Source organism: Danio rerio, chromosome 9 (assembly GCF_049306965.1).
Source record: "Danio rerio strain Tuebingen ecotype United States chromosome 9, GRCz12tu, whole genome shotgun sequence".
In the NCBI taxonomy this organism is placed as follows: domain Eukaryota; kingdom Metazoa; phylum Chordata; class Actinopteri; order Cypriniformes; family Danionidae; genus Danio; species Danio rerio.
Window position 1 is genome coordinate 50,545,530 of NC_133184.1, and position 26,029 is coordinate 50,571,558.

The 26,029-nt window shown below is 39.0% G+C and overlaps 1 protein-coding gene and 1 long non-coding RNA gene across 5 annotated transcripts in view; one reads left to right on the forward strand and one right to left on the reverse strand.

Moving 5' to 3' along the window:
* Positions 1 to 5,231: 5,231 nt before the first annotated feature.
* The window catches only part of dhrs9 (dehydrogenase/reductase (SDR family) member 9), a 30,184-nt gene continuing 9,386 nt past the window's right edge, over positions 5,232 to 26,029 (reverse strand). Inside the window, 4 exon segments of one of the 3 annotated variants that reach the window (NM_199609.1) lie at positions 5,232 to 5,550; positions 11,260 to 11,423; positions 17,192 to 17,450; positions 20,206 to 20,520. In NM_199609.1, coding sequence (NP_955903.1) covers positions 5,327 to 5,550; positions 11,260 to 11,423; positions 17,192 to 17,450; positions 20,206 to 20,518 — 960 coding nt within the window. In that variant the 5' untranslated portion in view covers positions 20,519 to 20,520 and the 3' untranslated portion in view covers positions 5,232 to 5,326. 3 annotated transcript variants of the gene reach the window in all.
* Positions 16,303 to 26,029, forward strand: part of LOC141374964 (uncharacterized) — a 124,118-nt gene continuing 114,391 nt past the window's right edge. The window contains exons 1-2 of one of the 2 annotated variants that reach the window (XR_012385652.1): positions 16,303 to 16,334; positions 16,410 to 16,704. This is a non-coding gene — a long non-coding RNA (uncharacterized lncRNA). The remainder of the gene's footprint in view (positions 16,335 to 16,409; positions 16,705 to 26,029) is intronic. The other variant, XR_012385653.1, reaches the window with a different exon arrangement.

The window sequence follows — 26,029 nt, forward strand, 5'->3', positions numbered from 1 at the left end:
CTCGAATGCAGAGCTCAGGGGCCGCAGGTTGATCTCGGGGTCAAAGAGCCCTTCATAAACGTCACTGCACTTGTGTAATGAACTATGTTTATTGTCGGCCTTCAGCTGACAAACCTTTAGACTGTCGTGAGTTACTGTAGCTGTAATGGTGTTGTTCTGCTGTGTTTTTGTCTAGTATAAATCTGTTTGCTTGACTTGAAAATTAGATTATTTTGGTCAAAACAAAGTAAGCTTTTTGCTTAAAACAAGAAAAACTTCTCTCTATGGGCTCAGCAAAAATAAACCTTTATACCCCGAAATCAAGTACTGTATGATTCATAAAATGCAATCATTTACCAATGATGAATTTTCCAAGTAAATTGTAATTTATTTTGAAAATGTATGATATTTTTTATTCCCTAGTGCTGGGTTGTGACAGAAAGGGCATCCGCTGTGTAAAAGAAATGCTGGAATAGTTGGCGGTTCATTGCGCTGTGGCGACCTCTGATGAATAAAGGAGTAAGATAAACTGTCTGTAGTGTATGTATGTGAATGAGAGTGTGTATGGTGTTTCCCAGTCATTGGTTGCAGCTGGAAGGGCATCCGCTGCCTAAAAAATATGCTGGATAAGTTGGTGGTTCAGGCAGCACGGTGGTGCAGTGGTAAGCACAATCACCTCAAAGGGAGAAGGTTGCTGCTTCGAGTCCCGGATGGGTCAGCTGGCATTTCTGTGTGGAGTTTGCATGTTCTCCCTGTGTTGAAGTGGGTTTCCTTCGGGTGATCCGGTTTCCCCCACAGTCCAAAGACATGTGCTATAGGTGAATTGAATAAACTAAATTGGCTATATTATATGTGTGTGAATGAGTGTGTATGGGTGTTTCCCAGTACTGGGTTGCAGCTGGAAGGACATCTGCTGCGTAAAACATATGCTGGATTAGTTGGCGGTTCATTCCGCGGTGGCGACCTCTGATTAATAAAAGGACTAAGCTGAAAAGAAAATGAATATTATTATTATTCAATATCACTTCATTCATTCATTTTCCTTCAGCCTAGTCCCTTTATTTATCAGGGGTCACCACAGCAGAATGAACCACCTACCTGTCCAGCATGTTTTTTTCCAGCGGATGCCCTTCCAGCTGCAACCCAACACTGGGAAACACCCATACACTCTGGCATTCACACACATACACTACGGCCAATTTCATTCATTCATTTTTTTTTTTTTTCACAACCTAGTGCTGTGTTTGTTCCTGACGTTTTTCTGATGATTGATAAAATAACCTACTCTGCAGCGCAGGATTCACCAGCTGTTGCTATTAAAGGAAGGAGCAGCAGATACTATTATGTTTGGGACTTTATCAGACTTTGACAGAAGCTGCGTTCCAAATGGCACTCTGTATACCAGGGGTCACCAATCTCGTTCCTGGAGGTGTGAGCTTCAACTTGCCTCAACACACCTGCCAGGGTGTTTCGAGTATACCCAGTAAGACCTTGATTAGCTTGTTCAGGTGTTTGAATAGGGTTGGAGCTAAAATCTTAAGGACACCAGACCTCCAGGAACAAGTTTCGTGCTGTATACTATGCACTCATGCACTATGTACTTATGCACTTACACACTCAACAGCATAGTACATGTAAATAGTGTTGTCCCAAATGGAGCACTAATGTTTTTTTACTAAGCGGAAATTCAAACCTGTTTCCCTGATGATGTGTGACTGTTGCCAAATTAGTGAAATAAATTACCAAACTACCAAACAAAACCTGCCATGAGTATAACCGCATTCACCATCGGGAGGCGCTATAGTTACTCTCGTAGGAAAATTTTGCTTTCTCAATCCAAATTAAATAAAGGCTGTTTCTAAATATGCGTTCTTCAGCGGTCTTGCGTCCTCGTGTTCTCGTGCAATGTCATCATCAGCTGCCCAAGTTCAGTTCCAATACTCAAGATCGCAAGTACGGAGGATGCGTGAAACTTCCCTGATGTGATCTTGATATCGAGGACACAACGATGCAGACTTGAGCACCGAACTCGCTCTGGAAGTCCCAGAAGTCATTGCGACTGGAGGTGGGAAGCGCTGCATTTTATTTAGATTTATTATTAAAGTTCAGAGATGTAACTCATTTACCTCAGGAGTTTCCCTAAATGAAACGGTTAAAGTAAACATTGGACATCTTAATAAAGGAATAAACACATTAAGGGTGTTTGTTTGCTGAAATTCGTATTAAAATCTGTTTTATTCATATTGTGCAACAAAGATTTATAATGTTTTTTATGCAAAATATATTTTGAAAAGGGGAAAAACTATAAATCGTTGTATAAATGCTGTAATGTTTAAATAATTTACCATTTAAAAAATGTGAAGGTCATGTGACCATCAGGAAGAACGCAGCATCTCAATTCTCAAAGGACGCGTTCTCTGCCCTCGCGGTCGCCTGAGTTCGTTCTTCCGAGGACACATGGCAAGACCGGTCTTCACAAGATCAAAAGTCCGTTCTCTGCGTTCTTGGAATTGAGAAACAGCCAAAGTTATCCAACATGTGCGTCCAATAGCTCCGCCCCTTTCGCTATGTGAGCCAACCTGCGGTCAATGAGTGCGTGAAGTGTCCATCATTACACACTTCATTTTACTAGTGCATCATCCAGGTAATTAAAGTGCACTCATTATTTTTAGAGTTTTCAGTGTAAACGCACTACCTAAACGTTTTATACTACAAAATGGAGTAGAATAGTGCATAAGTATGCGATTTGGGACACACCTAGAGACTTTGTCAGTAACTGTTACAGTTCATATGGACCAGTTCCTTCTTCCTCCGGATCATAACATGTAAGTGTGATTTAAAATTGTTGCCTTGTTTTGTGTAGTTTGCAAATATGTATTTATTGTGTGTTGTAGGTTGTAATTGAGATACACAACTTGTAGTCACATATCTATTATAGGTCAGTGCTTGTACTGTATCTCTCAGGTTAAATCTGTATGGGGCCGTTCACACACTGCGGCCAAAACCACATTAAAACTGTGTCCCGTGCTTCTTCCTTTAATGATTTAATGCGTTTCTGAATTAACGATACTCTGCCGTTTGCCTTTGCTATGGCCACCATTAGCTGTTCCTCACGCGCGGGGAGGTTAATTTTCAGAATAGTTCACCTTTTGCCACTGTGTGGATTAATACTGAATTTGTGTCATTGTTATTACTTAGAGTAAGGGTTAAGAGTAGAGTAATACGGTATGTTGGTGTTTAACTGCATTGCTTTATTGCATTTCTGCATTGGGCTCACACACACTCTCTGCTACTACATAGCCATGGTGGACATTTCTCTGTCTCGTGCTGAACCCAGTCGATCAATCACAACAGACTGGGTCATTGGACCAATCACAGTAGTTTAGCCACACACAAAGGAGATCTTTGAGAACAAATTAATCTCTTAACAATTTATATTCCAGCTAGCAAAATTCATGTGGCTCAAATCCGGCCCACACCAGACATTTACATCCGGCCCACATACCCCATGGAATGATGGCAATTGGGCAGTCCGCTCCTGTTTGCCAGATCTGGGCCACGATTAATCCATAGTAATATCACATATCAGCCAGAATTCAACCAAATGAACCAGAACTGACCCTATTCTGAGCTACGGTTAGCTTTTATTCTGGCCAAGACCCGGCCCACACCAGACACTTACATCTGGACCACATACTGAATGGAATGATGGCTCTAGGGCGGTCCGCTCCTGTTTGTCAGATCTGGGCCACAAATAAGCCAAAGCAATACCACATATTAGCCAGAATTCAACCAAATGAACCAGAACTGACCCTATTCTGGGCCACAATTTGCTTTTATTCTGGCCCAGATCTGGCCTGCATCTTCTGGGTGTGGCAAAGTACAAACATATGAATACATTGAATATATTCCATAGCTTATTGATGCTCCAGTTTTCATTATTTGCTTTGATTCTGCTGTTTATGTTGACGATGTTGATTTAGTCACTTTTAGTATCCTGTTTGTGGTGTTTGTGAGTTTTGTTCATTTTATTAATTGTCATTGTTGTTGAGATTCATACGCTGATTATTGATGTCTCTGTGAGCAGAAGTTGAACCATAGAATTTTTTTAAGCTTAAACCTTCATAATTCTGTGGCATGTGCGAGCATGTTATCATGTTACTTCTAATAATGGGTTATATATTGGTTAAGATCAGTGAATTATTTTATTTCATCACAGGTTGTGCCTCACTTAGTTTTATTTTATTTATTTTTTTACTTGGCTTGTTTGTTACACTTTTCAAGTTCTTAAAAGTTAAGAACTTGAAAGTTAGGCCCCCCCAAATTAAAAAAAAAAAGATAAAAAAAAAGAGGTGCAGGGCTATGAGCCTAACTAAAGCAAATATTTTTCTCCATGATGGTGACATTAGTCTATGTGGTCCACATATGCTTTAAGATAACTGGGCCACATTTGCCATATCTTTTCAGGGTCGCTTTAGGCTCACAGCCACATTAGCCAGAGCTTACTGTGCCAAATATTTGCCAAAGGTGGCCCACATATGTTTTATGATAACTGGGCCACATTTGCCATATCTTCTCTGAGTCACTATAGGCTCAAATGCACATTAGCCATAGCTTACTGTGCCAAATATTTGCCAAAAGTGGCTCACATATGTTTTAAAACAACTGGGGTCACAGTTGCCATATTTTCTCTGGGCCACATTAGGCTCACAAGTGCAATAGCCAGAGCTTACTGTGCCAAATATTTGCCAAAAGTGGCCCACATGTCTTAAGATAATTGGGCCACATTTTCACATACATATGTGCGCCTTTTTAGATTTAGACCCAGATTACTCTTATGCCACATTTTTTCCAACTGTGGCTCACATATGTCCTCCATCATTTGGGACAAATTTATAATTTTCCACATGGGTCACATTAGGCTTACCTTCAGATTACATTTCGCAAATGCAAATCTTTGCCTTAAATGCCCTATGTATGAATTTGAATCTTTGGTCTTTCTTTGCCATTGTACAGGTGGGCCACTTCAGGCCCACATTCGAATGCTAACTGGGATGGAAGTTATTGGGATAATTAGGTAAAAATGAATGCAGAGTATAAGACAATGAAAGCGTTTTTTGACTTTGCATGCATATCAGCCTGTTGTTGGAGACCCTCAAAACCAAAACGTGACCTTTTATAATGCACAATAGGGACTCTTTAAAATAAAATCTAGAGTTTGACATTGAAAACTCCCAAGAAATGTTCCAGAGCACCTTTAAAAATGTATTTTATTCATTCCCAATATTGTACAAATGTGCAATAAAGACTTTTTCTTCAAGTGTGCATCCTAAAACAACACTTAGGCTCACAGAATAGAAGCTTTTGGTTGAACAGCCTTTTTCAGGAGTAAAGCATCTGAGATGAAGGTTGGCATGTAGGACAGAGGCAGCCAGAAGAACTTGGCATCCCAGCCCGGAGAATATCGTGTCCGAGGATGAACAGCAGCCACTGCATGCTCCATACAGCTCACCACCTTCATCAGATCCCCGTCCGCCAGCTTCTCCAACAATTCCTTGGCCGTCAGCTTTGCTGCAGAGGAAAATCAACAGAACAGGTTAACTTTTTAACATTGTGTGAAACCCAAGATTACACTATTTATTTTGCTAGCACACATTGTTATACTTTAGGTGAATAATTAATCCAGGCAAGTTAATCCACTGGGAAAAAAAAAAGTTTCAATCAAAGTCTGCTTCTGTGTTTGGAGTGACGATGCCTTTGTTAATGAAGTCATGGCTTTAGAAACAATCTCCCTCATTCCTTCATTCACATTAAGCCTTGATTATATTTCTGCGTCAAGTGATCGGCGTGACCAGGGCCGGAGTGGGACTCTTTTTCAGCCCTGGAGTTTCAAGCCTCAGACCGGCCCACCTCAGTTCACCACTGACTATATTAAAATAAGGTTATTTCCAATTCAGTTTCTAATTACACCATCACGTCTTTTTTTGAGAAAACAGCACTTTTAGAACTTCAAATGTTCAACAACCCTAACAGTATTATATTTCTTAATAAAAATGAAAAAAAAAAAAAAAATGTTTTTCAGACGAGGACCGAACCCAGGTTGGCCGCGTCATAATCTAACGCAGTGGTTCTCAAACTTTTTTCATCAAGTACCACTTTAGAAAAAAAATGGTCTGTCCAAGTACCACCAAAATGAGCAGTATTGAAATACAGTAGCGTGGTAGGCCCAGTAAAGGAGCTACAACTCTGCACAGTTAAAAAACGTGGCAGAGTATCTCAGAAACATAGGCTATATGTCATATGTGGCATATTATATACATAATTTTTGATAAATTTTGAAATGTGTGTAGCATGTACATGACATATTTCATTCCTCCGCGTACCACTAGAAGGATCCTGCGTACCACTAGTGGTACACGTACCACAGTTTGAGAACCACTGATCTACCGTACTAACCACTGTACCACAACGGCTGCACGTTGAATGGCGACTTATCTGGTTAAAAAGAGCAGAGCTGCGGTAAAATAATGAATAAGAAGGCTGTGGTCAAGTAAATAAATAAATTATTTTTAAAAAGTGTGACTGCTGAGAGCAACCGATTCTGGAACTAGGGACACCGGCCCTCGCGGCCAAAAAACGGACCGGCCCACCGGGAATTCCCCCGGTCCTCCCGATTAGCCAATCCGGGCCTGGGCGTGACCCACGGTGCATACAACGCGCGTAGCTGTGCATTTATACTTGGGCGCGCTGTTTCTGTTGTTCTGCAATAATACTTTCGAAACACTAGTTGGCAGTGAGGTGTTTATGTTTCTCTGTGTCAAGTTTCTTCGCTGGTGTTTTGTTTTTCCTGAACGCTTCCTTAATGTACAAGTGGCTCAAACTCGCTCATTTTGAGGCAGGAACCGGCAGACGTGCAACAACTTCAACCATGAGGTAAACACAAAACAAAACTTTCCATCCTGGAGCTTCTTCATGGGACTCCACACTTGTAAACAATCGCTCCATCCGCCCGGACTCGTCTGTGCTACCAAGCCGACTAATCACAGAGCTTGCACTATGTGTCATTGCGACGTTTAGTTACATTTTTTGAGAGGTGGCATCAGCAACGCCGACGGGCACGGCATAGGGCTATGCATCATTAGCTGCATTTCCACTATCAGGCCAGTGCGAGCCAGGGCTTATATCGGGCCAGGCCGGGCCAATCGCCTGGGAGGTCGAGCAGTGAGGCCGAAATCATGTCGCGTTTCCACTGTGGGGCTAGTAGCTTGCAGCGCGTCAGCAAACCCCGCCCCCAGAACATCCTCCAAATCGAAGGTCACTCAAACCGCCCACTTCAGCGAGAATCATGCAGATAAAGCACATCATCACGAAACTATTAAAATAGGACAACCAAAACAAACAAATGACACGTTACTGTACAGCAGTACAACGCATGTCTATATGCACATGCCTGTGTGTTTTCATTCATCATATTCATTTACTCGCCGACCGACTGGCATCGCAATCCAGTGGTCTTGCCACCAACAGAGGGACCTAGCACAGGGAGCGCACACATTCATAATATAACACCACATTTATAAAATTCTCCGTTAATAACTTGATATAAAATGTATTTTGTAACATCCTCTAGACAGACGCTGTCCAACATTCATCCCAAATGCTCCGGAGAGAACTGAAACATGATTATTTTTCCCTATAGGCTTTACGACACTTAATAGGTGATTCCCTTTATTTAAAGATGTTGCTTATTATATCTAAAGTAAAGGAAAGTGTTCAGTGTTTCAGCACATAAGAGCAGTACGTAATAAAATATAGCCTATATTTCGTTGCGCTGAGCAGCAATGCACTAATAAAGCTCTTTATGTATTTTAAATTTCCTTTTTTAATTTTACCACGTTATATAAAAACATACACACTTGTTTGAGGACACAGAACACATTTTGAACTTGCAGTTTTCCACGTCAAAAAAGTGCTGCGCAGCTGGAAGACAGAAAAAAAAGGTCGCCTAGTTTCTGCGTTCACTCACCCCGAAAATGCTCTGTTTGCATGATTTGATTAATATCATCGTATCCAAATACTTTATAAATAATATTTAAAACATTTTCCGGTGTTTATTTATTTATTTATTTAAATAAAAAAACATTTTCAAAGAGGCTTTTGAAAAATGAAAGTTTAATATAAATTTTAAACAGTTTGATTTAGTACCTAATTGTTATAGCTATAGCTTTTGTTAGTTTTATATTGGTTTATTTATTTAATGTGATTTTATTATAGGCCTATCTGATATTTGTTATTCTTTAAATTATTTAAATATAGCTTAGCTATTTTATCTAGATATGACACTATTGTTTTGAGCCTACAAAAGCGGACATGAAATTTGTAAAGTTCAATGTCTTTCTGTTGTATTCATATAGTGTATTATCTCCAAAATAAATTAAAACAATAAAAACCCAGCCGGCATTTCAATGGTGATTCAACGTTGAATCAACGTCAGGTCTATGGTTGGATCAACGTTGAATTACCTTTCGATTTTGCAAATTGGATCAACGTTTATATAGTGACGTTGTTTCACCGTCGGACCACCACCGGTGATTCACCGTTGAAATCACAACGTTGTTTCACTCTTACCTTCTTCATGGGTGAAAAGAAAACAGCCGCTCGCGGCATCAACAGAGCTATGAATAAAGCGCTCTTTTCCTCGGTCTCACACACGCACAGGCATCTGAACGCGCAAAAACACTAAACTTGACAAAACCTCTTGAAATCCTTTACTGTCTGCTGTGTCTTTAATATGGTGTAAAGATTAGTATGCGTTATTGAAACATCAAAGAGATGCTGCAAAGAAAAGTGATAATTTTATGCAACAACCTTACATTTAAAAGAGAAACATAAGGGCGATCATATGCAAAAAAGACCCCAGCCTATAATTTGTTCCAGGTGTTTTCTTTCTCTTATTTATTTATTTGTTATGTGTTTGGCGCATGTACTCGTGTGCGATCGGAAAACTGTGCCCGCCTCTCCTTTCACTCCGCCCCGAAGCCCCGGCTGGCCCTCTTTGGCCCAAGGTATTCGGCGGGCCGAAAAAGGCCGGCCGCTGGCCCCAAGAAAGCCCCGCTTTGGCCCGATTAGGCCCCGGAAGTGACAGTGGAAACGCCACTGGCTTTGGCTCGCCCTGGCTCGCTCGCTTTAGGCGCGAGAGTGGAAACGCGGCTATTGCGTAGGCTGCGCCGTAGCATACGAGTGCGATTGACCCAAAAGTATAAATCAGCCTTTAGTCTCTCCCACACTCTTCTTTACCCAACTCAAAGTACAAAGACAAAAGTAATCTCAAAGTACTAATGTTCTGTCATGTTTGATATCATTTGAAATGTCTCAGTGCGACTGGTACAATGGTCATAGAAATAGGCATAATCTTTCAGTGCTTTCACACTTGGAGCAAAAGATAAATATACTAATATTCTAACACACAGGGAACCTACATCCACCAGTAGACACCTTCACTGGGCCAACTGGGTGGACCTTAAACTTCCGACTTTGTCTAAATAGATTTAAGCAAGTATTGCCACAGCTCAGAGAGGAAGTTATGCTGCAAGTAGATTGGGTAAACACCAAGTGGTAGGGACTTAGGGTTTAGGGTTGTGGTAGGTGTAGATGTTAATAAAACAAACAGTTAACTGTGAGATTGGGTTTAGGGATGTGGAAGGTGTAGATGTTAATAAAACACAATAGTTTGGACTCATGTCATGTAGGATACAATAAATACATCAATAAAAACTGCAGGAGATTTTTGTCATCCCATTTGCAGCTCAAGTCTCACCCACTTGGAGCTAACCTGCCCATTTGGATCTGACTCCAACCTCGATTTATATCCTTCTTATTAGTTTGAGGAGAACCTCCTCCTATTCCAACAAGACTGCATGTCAGTGCACAAAGCGAGGTCTATGAAGACTTGTACGAGTGAGACTGGAGTGGAGGAACTTGACTGGCCTGCACAAAGTCTTGATTTCAACCTGACTGAACACCTTTAGGATGAATTAAAGCAGTGACTGCAAGCAAAGCCTTCTCTTCTTTGTTGCCTGAATTCATAAATGTGATCCTGGACCACAAAACCAGTCTACATTCTCAGAAATAAAGGTATGCGAGCTGTCCTTGGGGTGGTACCTTTTCAAAAGGTATTAATTTGTACCTAAAAGGTTCATATAAATTCCTCAAGGGTACACATTAGTACCTAAAAAGTACAAAAGTGTTCCTCTTAAAATGTTTAGGTACTAATATATACTTTTGAGGTACCAATATGGACCAATAAGGAGTAGAAATGTGCAGCTTTTGAAAAGGTACCACCCCAGTGACAGCTCGCATATCTTTACTTCTGAGAGTGTAGTGTAAATTTTGGTAAATAAAATATAGGATAGGACAATATTTAAAATAAAACTATCATAAAATCTAGAATTGTAACAAAAAAATCAATAATTTTGACTCATGCAATGTATTTTTTGCTATTGTCAAAACTAAAACAACAAATATAACATGGTTTTGTGGTGCTTCTCAAATGTGCTTCCAGAAGAGTGGTTCAAATTTCTACAAACACACTCTTAAACCTTATGGAAAGCCTTTCCAGAAGAACTGAAGCTGTTATAGCTGCAAAAGATTAGTCAGTGCCATATAAAATCTTACAGATTAGGAATGGAATGTATGCCATTAAAGTTCATGCGCATATAAAGGCAGAAGTCCCAGAACTTTTGGCAATATGTAGTGTACATTTACCTATTATTTAAAATTAATATTCATTTTTTTTGGACATATTAAAAAGGGAGGATTTGGTCATCCTTTTTTCACTCCATGATTCAGTAAATACTGCAAACAGATTGAAACAAAATACATTTTAACCTTTTTTCTGTAGAATAATCAGGCAAATTATATATGAATTAATACCTCAGTAAAAGCCTTCAAGATACAGTAACTGTGAGGTTTGGTGTTTTAAGCCACTCTAAAGCACATTTTGAGTTATAAATTTGTATTCTAAAGGAAATCTACATGCATAAATTGATAAAGTGTGACAAAAGTAACACTAGTTTTCTTTATATTTGAAAAAAACAGTTTAGGAAAAGCCCCAAATCTCCAAAAAAAAAAAAAAAAAGGTTTATGCCTAAAATGTTTTGCTTTAAAATACCAAAAATCTGTGTAATGACTCCATTAATAATTGTATTATTGTATTAATAAATGTAGTGGCTATGGATGTGTGTAATTAATTGCTCTGATTTGAAGCCAGTTTGGGCTCACTCTTGTCAACGTAGTCGCTGCCGTACTCATCCTTGACCTCCTGAGGCAGTTTATTCCATAATCTGTGCAAAGTACTCTCCACGATATTGAAGTCAGTGACGATGGTCTTGAAGAATCCAGGCTCAATGCACAAAACCTTCACTCCAAACGGTGCCATTTGCCTCCTGGAAGACAAACACACACTCATCAATACACACACACACAAGCGGAAATAACTGGACACTAAAAAAAGAAATGTAAACTGTAAGTTAAACTTCATTCATTCGTTTTTCTTCGGCTTAGTCTCTTATTTATCAGAGGTTGCCACAGCGGAATGAACTGCCAACTATTCCGGCATATGTTTTACACAGCGGACACCCTTTCAGCTGCAACCCAGTACTGGGAAACAGCCTTACACTCTCGCATTTGCACTCACACTCATACACTACGGCCAATTCAGTCTATTTAATTCACCTACAGCGCATGTTTTTAGGCTGTGGAGGAAACCCTTGCAAACACAGGGAGAACATGCAAACTTCACACAGAAATGCCAACTACTGTAGCCCAGCCGTGACTCGAAACAGCGACCTTCTTGTTGTGAGGCAACAGTGCTAACCACTGAGCCTCTGGGTGCTCCGGTTTCCCCCACAGTCCAAAGACATGTGCTATAGGTGAATTGAATAAACTAAATTGGCCGTAGTGTTTGAGTGTGTGTGGGTATTTCCCAGTGCTGGGTTGCAGCTGGAAGGGCATTCGCTGCATCAAACATATGCTGGATAAGTTGTCAGTTCATTCCGCTGTGGCGACACCTAATAAATAAAGAAAGGAAAATCCAAAGGAAAATCAATGAATGAGTGTTTTCTCCACATGGTTTGTTGACGCATATTCACTCACACATGACAAAAATTAATGTAATACTATTATCATCATAATTAAAAATGCCGTAAATGATTAAGCTTTTCTTATTAAAACTGCTGTGTTTGAGCCAAATCACAAAACTGATCCATGGGGTGACCGTCTCAAGCATTGTTTAATAAATTATAGCTCTTATAAATAAAAAAATAAAAAAATTCTTAAATAAATACTTTAGGCATAATTTGACAAGAACAAATGTTCTTGTCATTACATTTGTTAGTGAAAACCATGTCCTCTGGTGTGACAACATGTACTCATTTTAAAACAGGCAGATCCACAGAAGACTTGTATTAGTTGAAGGACCCCATTTAAGATCATATGTGACCCCTGTGAAGCTCATGATGTGCACACGGTATGTTTTGTCTCAGAATTGTTCACATATTTAACTTATTGGAAACCACAACACTGCTAAATGACTTTCTTAGATTTTATTGTCATCTTTCTAGTCCAAGTATCTAAAATTCTTAAATCAAGGAGCATTTTCTGGACAAGCAAAACATGTCTTATTTTAAGAAATAATCTGCCAATGGGGTAAGCAAAATTTGGGTTTTCTGTTGACATAATATTATTTTGCTTACGCCATTGGCATATTATTTAGCTTGTTTCAAGGAAAAACACACTTATTTTTAAGTAAGTTTATCACACTTAATTTAATGTGTATGCACAAATATAATTTTGTAAAGCTTTCTATAGGAAATATCCATTTAAATGAGAGGTTTGTGAGGTGCGTGCTCATATATGTTGAGCACTGTAGCTACAAACATACTCACACCCAATAAAGCAAGAGGAAGGGAAGGGAAAATCATTAAATAAATTATTTAGGCATAATTTGACAAGTGGCTATTTTAGTAAATGACAAATTTTTTCATCCATATATTTCTAAAAACATAACATTTGTTAGTGAAAACCATGTCCTCTGGTGTGACACTATGTACTCATTTTAAATCAGGCAGAATTGCAGATCTACAGAAAACTTGAATTAGTTGAAGGACCTCATTCAAGATCACGTGACCCCTGTGAAGCCCATGATGTGCACACATTATGTTTTGTCTCAGAATTGTTCACATATTTAACTTATTTGAAACCACAACACTGCTAAATGACTTTCTTACTAAGCTTTTTTTTGTCTTCTTTGTAGTCCAAGTATCTAAAAAGTCTTAAATGAAGAAGAATTTTCTGGATGAGCAAAACATATCTTATTTTAAGAAATATTATGCCAAAATTGAGTGAGTCTTTTTTCTTTAAACAAGCAAAACAATCTGCCAATGGTTTTCGTAAAATAATCTTGTTTTGCCTTTTGATAAAGGATTATTTTGCTTACCCCATTGACAGATTATTGAGCTTGTTTTAAGGAAAAACTCATTTTAAGCGAGTTTATCATAGACATCACTTAATCTAATGTGTATGCACAAATATAATATTGTAAAGCTTCCTAAAGTAAATATGAAGTTAAATGAGAGCTTTGTGAAGGGTGTACTTAAATATGTTAAGCACTGTAGCTACAAACATACACTGTATAAAGAAAGAGGAAGGGAAGGAAATAAAAAAAAAATAATTAAGTTGGGAGAAGAAAAATATCTATAAATTACAGAATTTGTCATTTAAATTTAAAAACTTTTATATTTTAGATTTTTATTTATAAACTTTCAATTAGGATATGCTTTGGAATGATTATTATTGTGATTATTGTGCACGGTGGCTCAGTGGTTGGCACTGTCGCCTCACAGCAAGAGGGTCGCTGGTTGGAGTCGTGGCTGGGCCAGCAGTGTTGCCAGATTGGGCAGTTTTTAATTTGATTGTGGGGGTAAAAATGCCATGGGTGGGTTCATAAAATCTGGGAGGGATTTGAAACATAATTTAATTTAATTAACAAAATATAATTTTGTGCTCCTGCTCCATTCAGTTAGTAGAGACCAGTGCATAGCCAAAACAGCGTGGGTTCAGCCCCAAGAGGAGGTGAAGGAAAGCTCCATTTTCACGGGCAGTTGAATATGACCCAATTCCGATTTTTTTATTATTTTTTTTGCTCATATGTGAGCCGGATCGTATCTGTTCTATGACCCATGCATTCGGATTTTCAGAGATGGGTTTCCGTCCTCCTTCATATGAGGAAATAAATCAGATATACATCAGATATGTGAGATGCGACTGTCATGTAAACAGGCAGATCGGATTTAAGGCATTCCCTTTTGTGCGCCATTAAACTTGCGACAATGTGGTACGGTACTTATCTGTGGTTTAATGACGTAGAGGAGAGAGCATGTGTGGAGTCGCAGACTCAGTAAACAACAACAAAAGAAGAAACATGGAGGAGGAAAGTGGCCAGTCGCCACAATTTGCTCCCACCAGACCTGAGATCTCTTTCGTACCCACAAATTCCTCTGAATGGTTGAGGATACACCATATATTAACCATAGGGGCAAGCGGTGATGAAAGCCTTTTCCATCCTCCTCTGCCTGAAAATCCTTTTAAAGTTGAACTTCGCATATTTCACAGAGCTAAAAGCAAGACAATTTTTGTCATCGTGGCAAGTGTGGCGCAGATGCAAGAACCTGCTTTAACGAAGGCGAGATGTCTTAAATTGTATGGCAAGTGTAAACACATGAATTGGATATGGGTCACAATTAAAAGAATGTGTAAACGGACAGGCAAAAAAATCAGATATAGGCAACAAATTGGATTTGGGCATCAAGACCTGACAGTGTAAACAGGGTCAAAATTTGACTCCCTGGACAAATCTGACTCCTCTTCGCATAAACTGTACGCGCATCAAGCATCGGCTACAGTTAAACTCACAGCAGTTTATCATTACACTTTTATCTATCATTTTTGTCCCCAATTGACTGCAAGAACAAACATAGAAGCCTTGTCTGCTTGACAAGTAGCAGCTAATTATGTTTAAAAGATTTTAAAACGAATTTCTAAAGTCAAACATGCATACATAGGTAGTGTAGTCTACCCAACATTAAGTGCAGTGTGTGGGTGAGAGGGGGCTGCGTTTCAATGTGATCTTGTGGTTCTGTGACTGCTGGTGTTGGTTGCTGTATAGTAAAGAAATATGTTACATACTAGGTTAATTTTGTTTTAAATAAATAAAACTAAATTAAAATATACATTTAAAATTTTGGGCATTTTTTGTGCGCGTTTGGCCGGATTTTGGACAGCTTATAGTCTGCTCCCCCACAGTCCAAAGACATGTGCTATTGGTGAATTAAATAAAACTAATGGGCTGTAGTGTAAGAATGAGTGTGCATGGGTGTTTCCCAGTACTGGGTTATGGCTTAAAGAGCCCATATTATGGGTTTTTGAAAATTCCCCTCCATGTAGTGTGTAACACAGCTCGAAGTGAAGTATCCAGCTAAGGCTTAAATCTGTAAGAGTACAGTGTTTAAAATGGTTGATTCATCTATAAAGGAGTCGACTCATAGTGCTTCAAACGAGTCGCCTTGATACCGAGTCATTAGGTGTTTCGCCATGACGTACGAACAAAACCAAGTTATTCACGTGCACGCGCAAACCCGGGAGATTTCAAACCTGAGGCCCCGCCCTCTGACGCAGAAACCCAGACACACACACAAACATGCCGGTCGATTGAAGTCACACTGCAGATGGATATTATTGAGGGTCTACCCAAAGATGAAACCTCAGCATTATAACCAAGCAGTTGGAAACTACTGAAACTACTGGAAACACATGCTACAAAGAATACTTCATCAGCGTTTGTTAAAGGAAGGATCAGTAAAGAGTAAGTTAACTTACTGATGGACGTCAGGATGGGTTTCTTCCTCCATTTCTACGTGCGTGTAAATACGTGCGATTAAAGTTGTTGCCTCGTTGACTCTAGCTTGCAAATGTATTTAGTTGTGATTTGTTACTTGTAACCGCGTGTACTGTATCAGGTTAACTGGCTATATTCTCTTATCGCGTGCAAAGTCACGTTAAAAACGGGACGCCTGCTGCTTTGTTTACAGAGCTCCGTGGTAGAGGTCTGCATTCCCGCGGCAGATGTCTGCGGCGCGGGAATAAATTTCCGAATAAATCGCGGGAGCGGTCGGTAACGGGACGGGAGCGGGCTGTCTAGCAATATCACGGATATTGCTATGCGAATGAGAAAGAGAGAGAGCTTTGCTTGTGTGTCTGCTTGGTGCTTGTGTGTCTGCTTGGTGCTTGTGTGTGTGTGTGTGTGTGTGTGTGTGTGTGTGTGTGTGTGTGTGTGTGTGTGTTAGTGCGTGTTAGTGCGTGTTAGTGCGTGTTAGCGCGCGTGCGCGCGTATGAGAGAGAGAGAGAGAGAGAGCGAGCTTTGTCTGTGTGTGTGTGCTTGGTGCTTGTGTGTGTGTTTATACAGACAGCTTGGCTGTCTGGACTGTATAGCTGGGTGATTTTTGGTTTTGTTCTCCCCCGCTCTTTAGCGGGATCGGGCGCGGCGGGCAGAAAACGAGGCGGGTTGGGCACCGGGACAACAATTTCTTAATATAAGCGGGAGCGGTCGGGTTCAGGCTAAAACCTGGCGTGTGCGGGCGGAAGCGGGAGCGTTGTCGTCCGGAGGTGTGTGTGTGTTTTTGTGTGTGTGTGGCAGCTAAAATCCACGCCTACACTATCAAGTGTGTATGAACTGTGATTACTTTTATATTGCTGATTAGCTATTGGGCATTTCACTCTCTGATTGAAGGCAGTCGACCAATCACGACAGACTGTCATCGGTCCAATCAGCGCAGATTAGCTTCGCGCTAAGGAGGGGTTTGGGAACAAATGAATCACTGGACGATTCATACGGGAGTTGCTGGGATAATTAGGTAAAAATAAATGCAGATTATAAGACCATGAAAGTGTTTTTTGACCTTGCATGCATATTAGACTGTTGTTGGAGACCCTTAGAACCAAGATATGACCCTATTTCATGTATAATATGGGCTCTTTAAAGGCATCCTTTGAGTAAAACATCTGCCACCAGAATAGTTGGCAGTTCATTCCGCTGTGGCGACCACTGATAAATAATACAATAAACCAAAGGAAAATGAATAAATACTCTGATACTGACCTGAGAGCATCATTAAAAGCCTCGACTCCATACTTTGTAATGCAGTAAGCTCCTCCAAGAGTACTGATCCTGCCGAAAACGCTGGCCACGTTCACCACTCGACCCTTGGCTTTCTTAATGAGTGGTAAAACACTCAGAGTAACGGCGATGACCCCGATCAGATTGACATTAATCATGGGTGTGAAATCCTCAATCTCCAGCCAGTCATTGGGTGCCGTGGGGAAGGCGATCCCGGCGTTGTTCACCACGGCCCACAGACCTGATTAAAGAACATTAAGAATAAACATTTGCTTTCATCACTTAAGGACAAAAATACAAAAGAACAACGAAACAAACTTTACAAAATAAAAAAATACAAGGAAAGTCATAGGGTGGCATGATGGCTCAGTGATTTGCACTGTCGCCTCACAGCAAGAAAATTAGTGGTTCGAAATCTAGCTGGGTCAGTTGTCATGTCTGTGTGGAGTTTGCATGTTCTCCCTATGTTGGCGTGGATTTCCTCCAGGTGCTCCGGTTTCCCCTCACTGTCCACAGACATGTACTCTAGGTGAATTGAATAAACTAAATTGACCATAGTGTATGAGCACAATTTATAATGTTCATCAGCAAGAACGTTTCTGGTTCGAGTCCCGGCTGGGCCAGTTGGCATTTCTGTGTGGAGTTTGCATGTTCTTCCCATGTGGTATAGGTGAATTGCATAAGCCAAATAGGCGTAGTGTATAAGTGTATTTGTGAGAATTAGAGTGTATGGGTGTTTCCCAGCACTGGGTTGCAGCTTCTAGTTTCTTACACATCTCTTTCAAAGCCTTCTTTTGGGTTTAATGTGATTTTTGACTGTTTTAGGCTGTGAAATAACTGCAATTGAGCGTAGTGATATGGATGTAATGCAATGTGGTCAAAACCTGCCTGGAACTACTTTAGCTGCATGTTTTTTTCTGAAAATAACAGCACAGTGTATAATGTTCATCAGTCAGTCATAATCAAGCATTTATCAGCCCTTTAAGGCATAATTCTGAGCCTACCTGTGAATTTCCCAATGTGTTTTAATGCAGAGAATATTTTTCAATAAAATTGCAAACAGAACAGTTTGAATAACTATTTTTAAATGACTTATTTCTTTTGTCTTTGGCATTAACGACAGGACAGATTTTACTACATATTTCATGAAAAAAACTAGTATTCAGCTTAAAGTGACATTTAAAGACTTGCAGCAACTGGGTTAATTATGTTAAGATAGATGGATGGATGGACAGACGGACAGATAGATAGACGGATGGATGGAAGGACAGATAGATACAATAGCTAGACAGATAGATGGATGGTCAGACGGATAGATAGATAGATAGACAGACAGACAGACAGACAGACAGACAGACAGACAGACAGACAGACATATACAGTAGATAGATAGATAGATAGATAGATAGATAGATAGATAGATAGATAGATAGATAGATAGATAGATAGATAGATAGATAGATAGATAGATAGATAGATAGATAGATAGATAGATAGATAGATAGACAGACAGATAGATGGATGGTCAGATAGATAGATAGATAGATAGATAGATAGATAGATAGATAGATAGATAGATAGATAGATAGATAGATAGATAGATAGATAGATAGATAGATAGATAGATAGATAGATAGATAGATAGATAGATAGATAGATAGATAGATGGATAGATAGATAGATGGATAGATGGATAGATGGATGGTCAGATAGATGGATGGTCAGATAGATAGATAGATAGATAGATAGATAGATAGATAGATAGATAGATAGATAGATAGATAGATAGATAGATAGATAGATAGATAGATAGATAGATAGATAGATAGATAGATGGATAGATAGATAGATGGATAGATGGATGGTCAGATAGATGGATGGTCAGATAGATAGATAGATAGATAGATAGATAGATAGATAGATAGATAGATAGATAGATAGATAGATAGATAGATAGATAGATGGATGGTCAGATAGATAGATAGATAGATAGATAGATAGATAGATAGATAGATAGATAGATAGATAGATAGATAGATAGATAGATAGATAGATAGACAGATAGACAGATAGATGGATGGTCAGATAGATAGATAGATAGATAGACAGACAGACAGACAGACAGACAGACAGACATATAGATAGCTAGACATAGATAGCTAGACAGATAGACGGACGGACGGATAGATAGATAGATAGATAGATAGATAGATAGATAGATAGATAGATAGATAGATAGATAGATAGATAGATAGATAGATAGATAGATAGATAGATAGATAGATAGATAGATAGATAGATGGATGGTCAGACGGATAGATAGATAGATAGACAGACAGACAGACAGACATATACAATAGATAGATAGATAGATAGATAGATAGATAGATAGATAGATAGATAGATAGATAGATAGATAGATAGATAGATAGATAGATAGATAGATAGATAGATAGATAGACAGATAGACAGATAGATGGATGGTCAGATAGATAGATAGATAGATAGATAGACAGACAGACAGACAGACATATAGATAGCTAGACATATATAGCTAGACAGATAAACGGACGGACGGATAGATAGAAAGTTAGATAGATGGATGGATAGATAAACAAATAGATAGATAAATAAATAAATTAGAACATTTCTAAGGCCTCCCTCCCTCACCCGGCACTTCACTTTCGTTTGTGACACCATCAGAATGTTGTCATAGAGCCTGTACTGGCCTGCGGCACCCCTGGGCATTTTATAAAGTATTATTTTTTCACAACTTTAACTAAATATTATACATATATTTATAAATGAAAAAATTAGATTATTATATATTAAATAACTGCTTTTATTCTAGACAAACTACAGAGTTCATCCAGAAGAAAAAAAACATTATATGAAATACTGTGCTATTTTATAACTTTATTAAATAAAATATAAACTTTACGGAAGGGCTAATAATTCTGCTGTATCTATAAAATGTGTCTCTGTCAGTGACTCACCCTTCTGTCCCACCAGGCTTTTAATAGTCTCTGCAGCTTTTTTAACATTCTCATTGTCAGTCACATCCAGATGCAGCGTCGTGAGTCTGTCAGAGCAGATCTTCTTCAGCTCGTCCTCTCCTTTCTCTGAGTAGCAGCCAGCGATGACTCTAAAACCCTTCGTGTCCAGATGTCTGGCCAAGAGATTCCCGAAACCGGTGTCGCAGCCTGTGATGTACACAAACTTCTCTGATTTATTGGAGACTCTGCCCAGTTCTCTGAACCACCGATAGACGTAGAACAAGACTACGAGGCCGGCAATGTACAGGTACATGTCTGCAAAAGAAGAAAAGAGGATTCACTTTTAGGCGAGCCACACCAAATCGAAGAAATAAGGATACGTGAGATGGTGTAAAAGTTCAAAGCTCCACTGATAAAGTACACAAACTAGTGAACCATTAACTGGCTGGCTTATGATTGTAGATCACTTCAAACTAAATGAGGGATTTTGTTAAATCAGGGTTTCTGTGGGGTCTAAAAAAGTCTAAAATTTTTAAATCGAAATTTAAGGCCTTAAAAGGTCTTAAATTAGCTATTCTAGGTCCTAAATATTTTTGCACAGGTCTTATTTTTCCAATGTCCATGTAACGCTACATCTAATGCTAATTTAAATGCTTATTTGTTGTTGTTGCTTGGTTTTCATGGTGTTGTAGATCTTTATTTCACTAGTCCAATTGTAATTTGCGGTATTACAACTACAAATGAGGTCAACTTGCAATAGCCAATCAGTTTTCTGTTATTGACTTGAATGTTGCTGTGTTTGTGGCGGTTCGCTGTGGGTGCACTCCACATGATTTCGACTGGCGGAGTATGGCATTATTTCACAGACAAATGTCGTAAGCTTAGTATTACAAGTCAGGAACGCATTTAAGCAGTACGAGAGAACGAATGTCACTCGCTGGTTTTTCTCTGTTCTTGGACAAAACTGCTCGCAAGCTCTCAAAACACTGGCAGCTCAAGTGCGAATGATCTGCTCTCGCTCCGTCGGACGATGCAAACTCACAGTTTTTGTGTCTTGTGTTTCCTCGTGCTTTTGCTCTCCAGAGATGCTTCAGAATACTGTAGTATTTAGAGTCGTGAACTGGTAAAATGTAATACAGTGTAGTTTTACTACAGTAAAGTGTGGTGAATTCGAATAGTAAACTAATATACCCTATATTGTAAAAAAATAAATAAATAAAAAAATACAGCACTGGGTAATTTGTTTAAAGCTAATGGAATTTTTTGGGACACGGCGCTGCATTTGATTTGAGTTGAATATGAAACACTTTGAAGAGATTTTGTCTGAAAAGTTTGAAATAACCTGAGGGTAAGTTTGTTAAAACAAAAAAGAGGCCCCCAAAAACATCTTCAATGATATTAATGATTCTCTTTTTATTCGTCTGATTTTACTGTCTGTTTCTTTTGACCGCCCATTGTCATTTAAAAGAATATCTCAATGGCGAACATGTCAAGTATAAAAGCCTCATCATTTCATAAGGTGTGCGATGCGGTGCCAGGCGAAAGTATAAATCAGCATTAAGATGTTTGTTTGTTTTTTCTGTAGTTCAATGGTGCATCTTTCCTGTCTTTAGTACTGTTTAATTTAAATGCATTTATTGTACCACTAATTTTATGATTTAGCTTTTTCTCTCTCTTGTTTTTGATATTTAGGTCTTAAATTAATTACTTAAAGGTCTTAAAAGGTCTTAAATTTGACATGATATCTGCAGAAACCATGTGAATGCAAAAAAAAAACAACAACTAAAGACTTATTTTACATACTGCTACGATAAAGCATTATAAATTAGGGCTGCAAGATATTGCGATGATATTCTGTTCTACTGCTAAATGAATATAATTTCACCAGATGATTTGAACAGCTTTATTTGGAAAGATTTTTATTCACTTAGACCGGCTGGGATGGTCAAGTCCTTTTCTGGGCAGTGGAGCTGCATGAATTATAATAAATTACAAGCAAAAATAAATAAACAAACAGTTCTTTATGATTTTCTGGGAAGTCCAACAGTATTCAAGTACAGAAATTGAACAATCAATCATTCATTTATACATTTTTCTTCCGTTTAGTCTCTGATTTACCAGGGGTCACCACAGCAGAATGAACCACCAACTATTCCACCATATGTTTTACACAGCGGATGCTCTTCCACATACACTATGGGCAATTTAGCTTATCAGTTCACCTTTAGCGCATATGTTTGGACTGTGGGGGAAACCAGAGCACCCGCAGGAAACCCACGCCAACACAAGGAGAACATGCAAATGGGCTTTCTGGCATAGGGCCCCTAAATTGCCAGGCCCCCCACTTTGTCCCCCCCCCCACCCCCCACCCCTCGCGACACCCCTGCTGATAGAGGTTTGGAAAGTGCTATATTTACACCTCTGCTGTTGATGATGCCATGGATGTAAACCCCCCCCCAATCAGAGGGTTGTCCCCATCCCATCCATAAAACATATGTATACCTATAATAATTGTGTAAGTAAAAATCATGTTCATAGTAAAGTTAGTAATAAACATTTATACACAAGTATTTATGTGTATAAAGCATCTGTTTTTGAGAAGTGCTTCTCATACGATATGTGAAAGACCCGTACAGCTTCACTGTGGACGTTTTCTCGATCGAGAACAACGATGACTGAAACTTTCTGTCGTACACTACGCCCACCAAAAGATTATCTTATGGCAGTGGAAACGCAAGCCTAATAAAGGTGACCCATACCAACCCATACCGTACCGTACCACTCAGTGGAAACGGGCGATTTAATGTTGTTGACTTGAATTAGTTGCAGCACAAATGCTGATTACCGATGTAATTGTCCATGAATCTGCTATATTACCAATTAAAATATTACTTATCTAGTGAGCTTTAGCTTGTTTACAATATCTTGTTGCATTTCCTAGCATTGTTGCCGTTTCCTAGCATTGTTTTATTTGTGACGACTTGGGTTAATGTTAACTTAACATCAACAGTCACTGTGCTATGTCCAAACTGAATTGGATATATATATATATATATATATATATATATATATATATATATCCATATAACTCTTGAGCTTTGAGAAGAGAAAATCTTACTAATCTGAGAGATGTTGGTCTTTATGTCGGAACACACCAATGTTTTATCCTTTAAAGTAGATCACCTGAAACCTGGAACTCGCAGACATCTGATGATGAAGCTTTGTTTTCAGAAGTATTGGACGAAGCACTGTGAATTCCAAACTCCATTAACACCATGAAAGTGCTTGCTGGAACTCGCAGGAATCCCGAAGTCTTTGAGCTATTTAGATAATGTGGCACACGCAGAGAATCCTTTGAAGAGAATCTTACTGAAGCTAAAGGTCTTTTAGGGAGGCGCTACTTATGTTGGCTGCTTTTCCAGACTTCCCAATTTACCTCGGAGGCTTGTTTGGTTCTCCTTGGAGACATTCAGAGGTCTATCTCTTGCACAATGAAGCTTTTGTCAAGCACAAACAAGCTTCACAGTTATTACAACCATCAACAACCTTTTACAACCAACTACAACAAGTATTTCCTTCAGAGAATGTTTTTAATGCTTTCCCTGGGAAGGTGGGATTAAAAAGATGGTGCCTTTCAAATCCAACAGTGTGATTGGATCACCCTGAGATTGTCACAGGAGGGTGTGATTGGCATTTGCATAACCAGAGTGCAGTTAAGACTGTTTAACACCTAAAAGTTTTAAATATTTTTCTACGCATAATTCCCTTTCCAAAGCACTTCCAATTCATCCAAGACATTGTGCTGAGAATATAGACCAAATATCACCATCTATCTATCAAATGATGTTTAACAGAGCAAGGAAATTGTCTGAGACAATGCTGATTTAAAAGGCAACTGTTAATTAGGAATAAAACAAGTTCTGCAAGTTGTGGCTCCCCAGGCAAACAAAAGACAGATGGCCCATTTCTTAATCAAATTAACTACTGTCTCCATTCCTGCTGTTAACTGATAAGCTGAAATAAATGTGTTAACTTATCACTTAAACTGGCTCCAGCACATTAATTTCCACAGTCTGCAACCCATTATTGTGAAGCAACAATCACATTACACACACACTCGTACACTACGGCCATTTTAGTTCAACCAATTCACCTATAGCGCATGTCTTTGGACTGTGGGGAAAACCGGAGCACCCAGAGGAAACTCACACCAACATGGGGAGAACATGCAAACTCAGAAATGCCAACTGGGACTCAAACTAGTGACCTTCCTGCTGTGGGGCTACAGTGTTAACCACAAGATTTATTTTTGCCATTTATTCATTATTTATGACTATATTGACAGAAAGCAAAGCTGAAGAGGGGGGTGAGATTGGGAAAGGTCATCAAGTCAAAACCTGCACTCGAGACGTACAAATTGATGTTGCTGTTATGTTGGTGCACTTTCCACTAGGGTATCGGTAATGACAAAACCAATTTAATAAAAACAAAAAAAAAACAACTTGATCCCAGGGTGGACAAATACAAAAAAGAAGCCTTTAAAGAGGTGGTCCACTACAATGTCATATTTTAAACTAGTTGATGTGTAGTGTAGCTGTGAACATAAACAGCATCTCTTGTAAGACGCTCAAAGTTCAATGCAAATGCAAAGACAGCTAAAGTGCCATCCAAACGCTGCTATTTCCACAGAGCTTGTTCTGTTTTTTGTATTTGGTCTTCTAAAGGACACGACACAAAGACAGAAGTGCTTGCAGTTTAATTTTAATTATGTTCCAGAAGATTATTAAAAAGATATAGCTCTAGCATTTGACAAAGGAGAGCCTCCAGAATCTCTCTCAGTTCAGTGCTGGACAACATGCACAGTTTCTAGCATTAACGGTATGCAGTAGTGAAGACGTGAATAAGAATGTAAATAACAGGAAACGCTGTTTAGCGCTGTTAACAATTTAGCTACAAATTCATAATTATCAGTCAAACTGCTGTAAACACCCATAATCTTCAGCAGCGCTGCAGTTTCTTTCTATGCGGCTGCTTTCCATAAGTTCCATATCTCAAATAACAACTTACAAAAGATATGTGAACATTTTATATTACTTACACATGCTTATTCCTAATATATGTGGAAGACACTTGTCAGGTTTTATTTTCGAGAGCAGGCGTGAGGTTAAACTGTGTGCCCTTCATTTTTCTGTCTGTTTCAGGCAGCTAATGCTGCTAACTGCTGCTCTGACTGGCAGTATTTACACAGCGCTAAAGTGCAGGCTTGTAAGGGTGTGACGTGGAGCCGGTCCACGAATCACAGAACATAACTAGCTGACCAATCAGGGCCACTTGAGGGCGGGCCTTCCAGCGGAACTAGGAAATATGACCATCGTTTTCATGTTAGCTGAGTAGCTGTATATAATCAAAGTAAGATATATGAAAAAGAACATGATTTTTTTACAAGTGAAGAACGAGCACACATTGCTTTGCATCTTATAAACACAACCAAGCCTTAAAAATACACTCTGGACCACCCCTTTAAAGCATTAATTATGTCCATATTGTGTTGGTTTGTCTACTGCACACAAAGTTAATATGCATTAGGGCTGCGCGATATTGGAAAAATCTGACATTGCGATATTTAGTGTTTCTGCGATATAAATACAGTTTCACCAGATAGCTTGAATAGCTCTGTTTGGAAAGCAATCATTAATTTAGATTGATAGGGGAGATTTTGTAAGGGTGTGAATCATGTATGAAAATGAACGAATAAATTGCAAGCAAAAATTATTACATTAGAGCAACGAAAAAAGTCAAATAAGCAGTGCTTTGTGGTCTTTTG